The 12926-nt window shown below is 42.5% G+C and overlaps 1 protein-coding gene across 1 annotated transcript in view; it reads left to right on the top strand.

The window, feature by feature from the left end:
* The window catches only part of TMEM255B (transmembrane protein 255B), an 822789-nt gene that overhangs the window by 678724 nt on the left and 131139 nt on the right, over positions 1–12926 (top strand). Inside the window, exon 6 of the mRNA XM_069204634.1 lies at positions 4259–4344. Coding sequence (XP_069060735.1) covers positions 4259–4344 — 86 coding nt within the window. The remainder of the gene's footprint in view (positions 1–4258; positions 4345–12926) is intronic.

Raw genomic sequence — 12926 nt, 5'->3', positions numbered from 1 at the left:
AAATGGCCACTGGGGGAAAAGCCCCATGTGAATTGATGCCAGTGCTGAATTTGAACTGGTGGTTTCCTGTGTTCAGCACCAGCTCTCAACTGTCAACACCGGCGCTTATGACAGTCTACCACATGGTGGCACTGCCTATCTAATTTAGAGATGAGCACAACAATGTATATTAAAAATGATTACTACCTGCCGACCAAGCCATTCTTATAGCTTTGAGGACACAACTTGTAAAAGTGTGATGGTTCGTAGGTATTTGTACTGTCATTGGCAGTCCTGGCAGGAGGAATGTGTAGCGCAGGCTGCAGTGGCCTCTTGACGAGAGCCCTAGAATTTACATTTTTTTTTAACTATACACTGATTGATGCTATTCATGTATGTGTGCCATTCCCACAGAGGGGTTTTTCTTTTGGGTGTCCAATATTATCCAGTAGGTCCAGCCCCTGGTGACAGCAATCTTTCCTGCCTTTATTGTATTTTCAATTTCATGTTGGAAGATCTCTTGAAAACACATTTTGGCAGTACCTTCAACCTCTAATTGCTGGAACCTGAGGTCATCTAGCCTCTCTAGACATTCCGTTCTACTCTGGGTTGGAGGGGGTAGCTGCTCTTGCATAAGCACCACCAAACCTTAGAGCAAAATATAACCTTAAGGCAGTGTTTTTCAAACTTTTTAATGCTTCCCTCCTCCCCCCCCGCAGTGGAAAAAAATAATCATCTGGGCCACCCTCAGAATTTTTCACAATTATTCTATTAAATTGGCAAAGTTTAAATATCTCTAGACTTATTTAAACATTGTAGTTAAGTTCTGTTACCTTTTTAAAAATGTAATAAATGCATTTCTGCTTAGAACAAAGCACTGTTATCTGCATAACGCTTCTTTAGGCCAGAGCCTGGCGCTCCCATGGGATCACTTGAAGCGCCCCTAGGAGGCCCTATAGGAAAGCACCCTCTTTCTTCGCATAGTTACCCCCATTTTCTGCCTGATGTCAGTGTGCTTGACTGTGTTCACTGGGATCCTGCTAACCAGGACCCAAGTGATTATGCTCACTCTCTCCCAGAACACTGTATTTTACTCTCAATTGACATACTGGTGCCCCCTTATAAGTCCCTAGTATACGGTACCTAGGTACCCAGGGCATTGGGGTTCCAGGGGATCCCCATGGGCTGCAGCATATATTTTGCCACCCTTAGGGAGCCTTTGCAAAGGCTTCTGCAGGACTGTCATTGCAGCCTGCGTGAAAAGGTGCAAGCATCCTTTCACTGCTCTTTCCACTGCACCAGGTCACTTTTAACTCACCCCTATAGCAGGCCATCCAGCCCTGAGGGCAGGGTGCAAAGTACCTGTGTGTGAGGGCACTCCTGCACTAGCAGAGGTACCCTCACGACCTCCAGGACCATTTTCCGGGACTTCGTGAGTGCGAGGATGCAGTTTTTCGTGTGTACTGGACATAGGTCACTACCTATGTCCAGCTACATAATGGTAACTCTGAACATAGGCATGTTTGGTATCAAACATGTTGGAATCATACTCCATGGCTTTTGCAAGCAATGGTTGTATTATTCCATGCACTCTGGGGGCTCCTTAGACGACCTCCAGTATTGCCATTTCAGCCTTCTGAGGTTCTCCAGGCAGCCCCCGCTGCTGCCACCTCACAGACAGGTTTCTGCCCTCCTGTTGCTTGAAAACCTCAGGCCAGGAAGGCAGAACAAAGGATTTCCTTTGGGAGAGGGGGAGGGGTGTTACACCCTCTCCCTTTTGGAAATAGGTGTTACAGGCTTGGGAGGGGTAGCCTCCCAAAGCCATAGGAAATGCTTTGAAGGGCACATTTGGTGCCCTCCTTGCATAAACCAGTCTACACCGGTTCAGGGACCCCCAGTCTCTGCTCTGGCACAAAACCAGACAAAAAAATGGGGAGTGACCACTCCCCTGTCCATCACCACCCCAGGAGTGGTGCTCAGAGCTCCTCCAGAGGGTCCCTGTGTTTTGTCATCTTGGATTCAAGGAAGGCAGGGAACTCTAGGAGCATCTGAGTGGTCATTGCCAGCAGATAATGTCACATCCGTCCCCTGATAGATGCTAACCTGGTTAGATGACCAATCCCCCTTTCAGGGCTATTTAGGGTTTCTCCTTTGTGTGGTTCCTCAGATTTGGATTTCAAGACTCCAGCAGGAATAATCTGAATCCTCCACTTCGACTTCTCACTGAAGAAACTGCATCTGGACCCTTCAGGATCTCTATACGCTGCAACAAAGAAGCAAGATGCCTTCTGCAACATTGTATCTCCGGCTCCTGCCAGCAACTGCAATTGTTTTCCGGTCGTGCATCATCTGAGGACAGCCAGTCTTCAGCCTGCACCAGAAGAGCAAAGGAATCTCCCTTGGGGTGAAGGAGTCTCTCCCCTGCTTCTGCAGGCACCAACTGCAACGACAACCAGCTGCGTGGATCCCCTCTCCTGCTGAGCTGCATGGATCGTGCATCAAGGGTGGTGGACTGAAGTGGTCCAGATGGTCCTCACGTCCAACTTTCCAACTTTGGTGGAGGTAAGAGCTTCCCTCCCCACGCAAGACAGTACCCCTGTGTACTGTGTGTTTTGCAGCTGCCAAGTCCTTCCTGCATCTTGTAGCCCCCAGCACTCTATCTTGTGACGCACAGCTTCTTGAGTGGTTCTCCGGCGGCGTGGGAGCCTTTGTCATAGTGCTGCATGGGCCTCTTTTGCACCTTCCTTGTCCCCGTGTTGTGGTACTCATGTGTGCGCTGCCTGGTTTGCTGTGGGCTCTCTGAGTTGCTGAGGGCCCCCTCTGACTCTCTCTCCTGAGTAGAGTCCACCTGGTCTTTCCTGGTCCCGGGCAGCGCCATTTTCCGCTAACCCCGAGCATTGTGTGTGCCAAGGCTCCCCTCTACACACAACTCATGCCTAGGTGAGAGACCAACTTATGCATTCCACTTTCTTAGTATATGGTTTGTGCTCCCCCTAGGACCATTTTCAACTATTGTGATTTTCAGTAATTGCACTGTTTTCTAACTGTTTTTATGCCTATTTCTGCATACTAGTGTATATAATTTGTGTATTACTTACCTCCTAAGCGAGTATAGTCGCTATGGTATTTTTGGTATTTCTGTCACCAAAAATAAAGTACCTTTATTTTTGTAACACTGAGTATTTTCTTTCATGTGTGTGAGTACTGTGTGACTACAGTGGTATTGCATGAGCTTTGCAAGTCTCCTAGATAAGCATTGGCTGCTCATCCATAGCTACCTCTAGAGAGCCTGGCTTATAGACACTGCCTACATTTGACTAATAAGGGATAACTGGACCTGGTATAAGGGGAAGTACCATAGGTATCCACTACACACCAGGCGAGCCTCCTACGGGGCCCACCCACCAGTTTGAAGACCCCTGCCCTAAGGCATAAACAAAAGGAGTTATTTCCAGACACTGAGATAAACTAAATTAGAACATTGAAATATTGGGAGCTCCATTGATGATAATGGAGTAGCTTTGGGCTTATAATGGCTGCTATAAGCTTTCTGCTCCAACATTTCAATGTTTTCCTTCATGTTTCTCCATTTTTAATTTAGAAAATTCTACCCTCAATGGGTGGAATGTTCTTATAGTCTTATAGCTCTTCTCCTTCTGGCTATACCAGTTGTTAAAGGCTCTCCCCCTCTTTAGAGGGCCTTGCCTGTGGCTTGGGCTTATAACTCGGGTTCAAGGTCTTTAACAACCTGTGTAGCCCTTGGCAGCAGGCTATAAGGCTATATTTCTTTACCTCTTGAGCCCCTTTTCCCCACTGCTTACGTAATTACAGTTGTCCTACGCCCACCATGCAACCAGGTGATATAGCCGAAATCAAAAAAGCTCCCACTTAAGTCCCTTCACAACACTGGGGGCATCAATTGGAGACAGTCCCATTCTTGGGCCTGTGATCACTGTACACTGAGTATTGAGATCGAAAACACAGGGTAAAGGAGAATGTTGCTTAAGTACTTGAATAGTAATGGAGTCACGAAGAATAACAGTAAGTGTTTAATACATTGCTTATATGTACCTGTCGGTGCTACAAACTGGTGAACCTACGTCTGGCTGCCCTAATTTTATGTCCTGTATTGTTTTGTGTGATATAGGTGTATTTGCCCCACCAGCACTGTGCCCAGAAGAAAATTATGATTTCTAAATAATATAGTAATTTTTCCAATAAACCTCTCGGCAGCAGATTAATAAAAAAAGTATTGAAATGTTTCAATTTTACTTTTCAGGTAACTTGTAACAAATTAAACAGCCGTTGCGAGCTGAGAGTGAAAAGCAACACGTGCTACTGCTGTGATCTCTATAACTGCGAGAAGTAAGCATACATACTACAACTTTACAGTGCTCAATTAAATTTGACAGCATGCTCTTTTTTCTCCTCACCACATTTTAGCTAGTAAACAGTGTTGTAATGAAGACTCCGCAGCCCCAATAGTGCAGGGGGGCAGAGCTCCAGGGCCCCCTCTGCTCAGCACCCTAGCTTGAGAGTTCCTGAGTGAGTTCAGATGGGACGCCCCTCCTTGTACTTTGCAAGGGGGGTCCCTCAAGTTTCATTATGCCACTGCCAGTAAACACGGTTTTTCGAGGCCATTCCTTCAACCCCAACAAACAAGGCAATCTTTAGCTTCCATCCTTTCAAAAGAGGAGTAGCTTGGTCAGTATGATTGGTAGGGTGTGAGCCTTAGATTTCCCAACAATCACACTGGAACATCTTCTTAAAACACATTATATGAGAAGCAGAACAAAAGATGGACTTAGGGGGTAGTGGAACGAGAGGAGTGTGGAATAGTTGCAGTACTTAAAACGCAATATTTTTCAAACTAATCAACATTTTTAAGGCCTTCAAAATAGAGAGGGGAGAAGGGGTGCAAGTTTTTGTCAGTGTTGGGATGTAAAAATCTTGCACCCAACCCTTTACTACAGAATACATTTTTTAGTGGGGTGTAACACACCATACACCTCCTCCCTTTCAAGGTCAGCAAGTTGAGTACAATGAAATGGGTGACAGTAGCTTCCGTTATTTACAATGCATAGAAACAGGACAAGTACTGTATAAAATCCTATATTAAAAATAGTATCATTAAATGCATTGGGTCATAATGTATTTGAAGGGTCATTCGTTATTTAAAAGGGAATATTAATCCAGACAGCGTTTTTACAAAGTAACAATCTTGGAGTCTGTATGCCTGTATTCATGAGGGAAGGTTTTGGTAAAATATGAATGGAATTTAGAAATGAATGTCACAGCTATTTTCTTTTTCAGGTTCCAGATATTTGAGAAACGTTTTTTCAAACTTCAGTGGACATTCTGCAGTATCTATCTATCTTACTGACATTTATAAATAGCCGAATATTTTTAGAAACTCTCTGTCAGCCATCTTCATCTATTGTATCTATAACAAAAGAAAGGGGCAAACCCTGTAACCCCTGGACCTGGATAAACAGGTTTATGAACAAAAAATGGTCAGTGTGGGTAAGTCCCAGCCTTGACTTCCACTGCAAAATCCTCCCTCCCAAGAGGTAAGGTACATACAGATTAATTCTATTAAAATGGCTTCTTTTTATTATGTTATGAAAATCAACTTCTTTGGTGAATCATTTCAAAATTACAACATTACACATCAAGAACAGACTCAACACAGAGGATCTTATTATGACCCTGGTGGTCCAACGACTGCCAGTATTGCTGTGGCAGTCGGACAGCCGCCAATGCTGTTGTCCAATTGCCACATTACGACTTCGGCATTAGAACCGGGGTTGGACCACCAGCACCACCCCTTTTCATCGACACAACAGTGTGGCGGTCCTAATCTGCCAGGGCAGTGCTGCAAGCTGCCTGCCCTGGGGAGTAAGACTTCCTTCTCAGCCAGCGGTTTCATGGCAGTAGCACCGCCATGAAACTGCTGGCGAAGATGGGGTGCCAGGGACCCCTGCACTACCCATATACTTGGCACGGGCAGTGCAGCACCCCCCTGGCCAGCCCGTTGCATTGTTCACTGTCTGCTTTGCAAACTGTGAACATTATGACGGGTGCTGGTGCACCCTACGCACTACACCATTGCACCGGCTCTATTATGAGCCAGAGACAATGCTGCAGGCCATTTCCTGCTGGGCCAATGGGTGGAAACTCTGTTTCCACCCGCTGACACAGCAGGAAACTCGTAATGGGGCCGGTGGGGAGATGGCCGCACTGGTGGCAACCTACCCATTAGGACTTCGGCGGACTAGCTTTTCACACCGCCAAAGTCATAATCATCCAAATAGTATCCAAAGTAATCATAAAATTGTTAAAATATGAGAATAAGGTGCTTCTACAAAGTGACGGCGCAGTGTAGAAGTGAGTTAGTGAACGTAAAGTGCACCAGTGTTATTTGCACGTATATGCACTCAACAGTGTGAAATGATACATCATCCCTTATTTCCATGTAAAAAACCAACAGCTTTGTATTTGTCATCAGTCCACATTAAAAGAAATTTGATGTTTCGACCCTAGCAGTAAATAACTTACCAACAGGTCATCATCAGGACCAAGACATACCGTAGGAAGCACCAACAAGGTGCTGTGTGAATAAATCACCTCAGAGTCATAGTGGATAGCAAACATCAATCATTTATGTGACCCTGTATGCACTGCCTGGAGCTCAAAATATGTTTAAGACAATGCCACAACGTATTAAACAGCACTAGAAAATCAAAACTACAGGCCGGCACCTCTCTCAACCCGGACCCGTAAATAATCAGGGTCTATCACCTGTGACAACATGGATATTATCAAACCAATCTTCATCTATTGATCTGATTTAGTGTCATTCTGCATTGAGCAATGTGTCCGACCCCTTCAGTCACTGGTTGTCTTCACTGTGAGTGTTGGAATTTTGCTTGTGCACATCCGCCTAAATAGGAGTCCACTTCAGCACCAGGGCCAGTCGGCCCATCTCTTCTTGCTTTTCTGTTTCCCTTTCATGTGTTTTTTTTATTTATGTTTCTTCTGGGCCATTTTTTACTATTATTCTTTGCACACATATGTATGCCATCTTTAAACCACAGTATTTTTTATTTTTCTTTACTTTTGAACTTGTAATGCCTATTGCATATGGCCTAACCAACGCATGTGTTTTTGGTTCCTGATCTTTCTGTTGTGCACAGTTTCTCTCCCTTTCACTTCCTGTCTCTTTCCTTCAACTCTCTCACTTGCCTTTCTCATGTCTTCCACTCATCCCTTTCTTTTTTCACCCTATGTTTTTTCTATTTCTATTACCTTGACTTTTATCTCACTTGCAGTCTTCCTCCTTTTACTCTTTAACTTTTTCTTTTACTTAACATCCCTGTTTTTATTGTGGTGGATGGAAAAAAGTGATGACATTTAGAAAATCTGCCTGGTACGAATTTATTAAGTATTTAGCTGCAAGCCCACGACAGCATCTCTCACTCTGCCGATGTCTTGGAACAACATCGTCAAAAGTACTCCAGAACACCAGCAGGCAAGAGCAGAAAGTGGAATGCAGAATCAAACATAAACATGAAGCGTGAAGGTCACGCGCATACATTATGAATACAGAACAACATCACATTTTCCTTTGTAATAAAACAAAAATGTACATAAGTTAATAATGTGAAAATGAAAATAAAACTTCAAAGAGATAAAGATAATAACGTACATTTCCTAAAAAGCGAAAAGTGCAAATCAGCATACTCCATATAATAATCCTTAAATGTCATTGGAAAAGCAGCATTGCGAGAAGGTTTGCAAAAGCTCATCTGCTGAGTCCTAACATTATGCTCATCAGAACAGTTTAAAAATTACTATTCAAGCATTCACCTCCTAAAGTGGTAATACAGAGATGAATACCTGTAAATTTAACATCATTCACATAAACAGATGCTTCACTTGCAACAGGTGAGTTTTGAAGTACGTTAGTAAAACTGGACCCAAGGCTTCCATCCAGCTACCAATAAGTATCAAGCACAGAATCACCATCCCTCTTCACACTCATACATCTTTTTGCTTGAGCAAAAGAAACTTTCACAAGGTTTCTCCTGCTCCATCAATCCTTACCTTTCAAAATACAGTACCTTCAGAGACTCTGATCACTCTAACAGGCAACATGAATTTAGATTGTCCTTTCTTAAACCCGTTGGGTTTTCGGTGAGTACCCAATCTCCAGCTTCCAAGATACACTCTTTTGTGACATGTTTGCTTTCAAAACGGGATTTCATAATAGCTTGTTTACTCATGGCCCTGTTTTCAATACCAAGAACTGTCTTCAAGTTGATGGCACCTTCCTTAAATGAATTGACCCAATCAGGACAAAGAGTGCTGTAGTCTGTTACTTAACAGCTTAAATAGTGATTCACCTGCGGTTCTGTGTTGAGTTATTAAGTAACTACACATTCTACTGACATACCTGATACCAATGCCGATTAAACCCCTTCTTTAAGCAAACTGTTTATTTGTTCCACCAAACCATTAGAAGTTGGTGAATACAATGCAACCTGTAAATCAGTGATACTCAAAGTACGGCACAGGGGCCCATGCGCCCTCCTAACCTTTACATGTTGCCCCTGGTAAATAACAGCACTGGGCTGCTCTTTACTTGACTTGACTTAGCACCAACATTACAAATATGTAAAATAATAAGCAAGCAGTTATTTTAAGGTTAATTGAATTTGAAAAGGGAAGTAACTAAGGTGTCTTACATCGCTTATTTTTAGGAACACCTTCATTTTTAAAGGCATCTTGCAGCAAAAGTGTAAAATATGATTAAGTCTCATAAAAATTCAAAAACTGTATTTCATTAACATGCAGCACCGCTTCACCTTAGCACATCAGATGATATTAGTGATTTAAGAAGTATTTTTTAACATGAATTTAGAAGCATTAATGAACCCCTCCACCCTGGCAACAATGGCAATAGTGAACTAAGAGGCAAGTGAGTTGTTATGTGCACTGTTAGGGTGGCCTGACTTTCTATTATACATGAACAACATTTTAGTTTATTAAATCAAAAACAAGAGGTTTTGCAGAGTGCACATCCTAAAGGCAGGTATTTCAAGGTCCATATGTGATAATGAAGAAAAAGGAGGAAAAAGGAAAACAGTTGCCCAGCATCACACAGCTTAGTAAAGTAGGAATCTGAAATTAATCCCAGGTCTTCTGGTTTCATGTTGTGCAGTTCAGCCACTACATGTGTATATGCATTGCTCCCCCTGGACCCACTTTACTGAGTCTACCCCTCACCCCGAACCACAACAATGGCAGCATCAATGTGGCTGTTGGTCACATCACTGATCAAAGTTGTTGGCCCGAGCAAATGTTTGCGAGAACCCATGCTGAAAATGTTTGATATAAAAACTTTCTATAAATTGTTTCATATTTATGGACTTAAAATGTGTGCCATTGGCAGTAATCAGTTTTCTAGGTGGGCCTTTCAGTCTCTAAAACATTAATTACAGATGATGTGTCAGCTGACTGAGTGAATTAATAATACAGCCACTTTGAACAATCGTGTTCTAAGACCAATATATACCTTTTACTTGGAGGTAATACCTCAAAAGGTCCCACAAAATCCATTGCCAACTTCCTCCAAGGACCCTCTGGCAGTGGAACCACATGCAAAGCCATTGCAAAATGTTTCTAATGTTTGTGTCACACTAGGCAAGTGTAACAGGAGGACACCCAATCCTGGACTTGAGATTCAAGACATGGCCACCAATTATACCTTTTGAGAATGCAACAAGACGACCTTCATGGGCCAGCCTGATCAATGGCTGTCCTCAGTGCAGAAGTTGAACAAGAAGATCATGATGCAACAACAACCCTTCAAAAAATGATAGATCTGCAGCCACCTGAGCAAAAGGCTTCAATTGAATCTACAAATTTCTCTCCTTGGGCCATCCCTTTCTTACATATGTGATGTTTTTTTGTAAAAAGGTATCTGAAGCTAAAGCACTCCTTCATATTTAACTAGATATTTTAGAAGAAGATGCACACAAATCCTCAAATTGACGCTACCACACATTCAGCTCAGTAATCCTTACAATCATCTTCACCAGCATTTTACAGGCATCCTTGAAAGACAATCTCCTCTCAGATTCCTTCTTCCTAGTATATATTTGATGGCAAAGTTATACTCCTGTAGCCTAGAAAGCAATAGCACTAATCTAGCAGAAGCTTTCCCGGTACTATTTCCATTGAGCTTTCCTGATTGACTCGCATCTATTGTCTACTGTCTACTGTCAAAAAACATGTTCTTCCAATCTCAAGGAGCTTCAAAGCCGCTGCTTTGACAATTATATTTTTAACCTTCACAAATGCATCTTTAGCATCTTGTGTCCCTCCTTAAAGTGATACCAACCTCTCTGAATAAATGTAAGACCCTCTCTAGGATCATATTATGTTTCCTGACAGTATCAGCAAAGATTAGTACATCGTCTTGAAATGCCAAAACCCCAGAAATGGCCAACAAGATGGTGTTCATGAATTTCTGAAACACACTTGCTGCAGAAGCCATGCCAAACGGCATGTGCAAAAATTATTATGCACCAAAAGGTGTAATAAATGTTGTCATATCTTAAGGTTCTACAGCAAGCCATATTTGATCATAAACCGACCTGAGGTCAAAAAGGGAAAAAATATCAACTTACCAAGACCTGCCAGTAATTTATGTACTTTTGGTAATGGGTGGCAATCAGTGACAATATTTTTGTTAAGGGTTTGGAGGTCCACACACAAACGGATTTTTCCAGACTTTTTCCTTACAATAACTGCCATACTAACCCATTCTGAGAAATGTGTTGGCTAAACAAAACCTTCCACACATAATGTGTGGAATAGGGTCTTACGTTCTGGTCTGACACTAAGTGAGACTGCTCTTACCTTGTGAACAACAGGAATAGCCCCTTTTTAAAGTTTTGCCATGTGTTCAAATTTAGATTTATTTCCAATTTTCTCAGAAAAACCTGCTGGATAATTTCCTAAAACTCTTTTTACACATGTCTTCACCGATCTCAACCTAATAAAGGGGTACATCTGCAATTACAATAGGATTATCTGATCCTGGATAAACATTAGCCCCAGTATGACCAAGTTCTGCCACCCAACAATGTGTCTTCCTTTAATGACCACATACATTTTGCTCGTGGTGCTTCTACCGAAACAGGACATTGTGTCAACAAAGTAACCCAACATGTCACAGTCAGTCAATTGAGTTCAACAGGGTACCCACCTTCAAAAGAGACCCCTATATGAGTGATATTGATTATGTCCTTTTAGATGTAAGGTTCTGGCCACTGCTTGTTGATATGAAAATTGAACGCTGTATGTATAGTGACCATAAACCTTTGATTGCATCCTTATCTGGAGAGGCATTGAGAAGGATATTGACCATTAGTCACACTGTGGCAACCAAACCTTTACTAGCTAATAATCAGAGAAGGGTCTGTTGGCCACATGTACTGTCAGATTATAAATTACACTCAGAGATATACTATTGGTACGTGGCCTTTCTGTCTGAATATGAAGGTCTCTCTGCTACTGAAATCCCTATTTTCTAGATATCCACACGAAGTTTATTAGTACACTACAGGATATTTCTTAACCAAAAAAAGTTGAATATAGGCAGTTATGTGAAGGAAATAAAATGGTTTAATTCTGATTGCAAACTAGCTAAACAGCTGCTGAGGAATGCTGTCAAAAGGTTCATGCATTCAGAGGTTGTAGAGAGCAGGCGGAATTATAAAGTAGCACTTGCAAAGGCCAAAAGCAATTGGGATGGAAAGAACTGGCAGGACTTTCTGTGTGCTGCCAAACAGAATGATAATAGACCTTATTGCCATATAATATCCCATGGAAGCATTGACAGTGCAAGCACCTGCCATTATCATATACAGCCAGAGAGGTACATAGCACCACATTTTTCTGCACTGTATGCTCAAGTGGAGCTTGTGGACCTGCTCCCTTATCCTAGGCCAGGAATTCCCGCTAAGGACATCCAACATGTGGTGGAAGATAGTGCAATATCTTTTATCCTAGAGGACACTTCATCACTATAAGCCATTTAAAATCATCGAAAGCTCCCAGCCCTGATAAAATTCCTGAAGACCTGTTCAAATCAGAGCCCCAAGTCTGGATTAGCTACCTCAATCTCATATCAAATGCCATTGCGTCTGGTGGAGAAATCCCTGAGTCTTCCAGAAGAGCTGAGATAGCCCTTGTTTACAAGAAGGGCGATGCTTGCACTCCATATAGTTACAGACCTGTAAGCTTAATTTATAATTTACAGAAGGACTTTACAAGGCAGGTCCTCGATGAGTTGTTAAACTGGGTAAATGAACAGCACAAGTTGTCACCACTTCAAGTGGGTTTCCATGCAAAAGATAGCACTTTGCACCAGGCCTTCAGATGTTCCCTTCTGTACAGGAAGTATGTACTGCTGAACAAAGATTATATAATTAGCTTTCATAGATTTGCGAGCTGCATTTGATCTTGTTCCTGATGAGAATTTATGGAGAATCCTGGGTGAAATGGGAGCTCCTAGGAATCTGACTGACCTTTTTGCAAGATTGCATGATAGAAACTATGCTCGGGTTTGATGGAGTAGCAATGATGTTTTGACTGACAGCATTCCCATCTTACATGGTATGCGCCAGGGTTGTGCTCTCGCCCCCACTTTGTTTACGTTGAGCACCAATGATGCGGTTGACAAATGTATGACTTGCAGGAATGCCTCGCCTGTTTCAAATAGTATAAAATCCCCATAAGTCTCTTTGCAGATGACTCGCTTCTTATCTCTAAGATCCCTATGGGGATTCAGAATTCAACTGATAAGTTTGTGGGGTTCTGCAATGATGGAGGCCTTGAGGTGAACGTGTAACAAATGAAATATATGGTGTTTGGTA

The sequence above is a fragment of the Pleurodeles waltl genome, chromosome 8 (assembly GCF_031143425.1).
Source record: "Pleurodeles waltl isolate 20211129_DDA chromosome 8, aPleWal1.hap1.20221129, whole genome shotgun sequence".
Taxonomy (NCBI): Eukaryota; Metazoa; Chordata; class Amphibia; order Caudata; family Salamandridae; genus Pleurodeles; species Pleurodeles waltl.
This window is presented reverse-complemented; position numbering and strand designations above follow the sequence as displayed.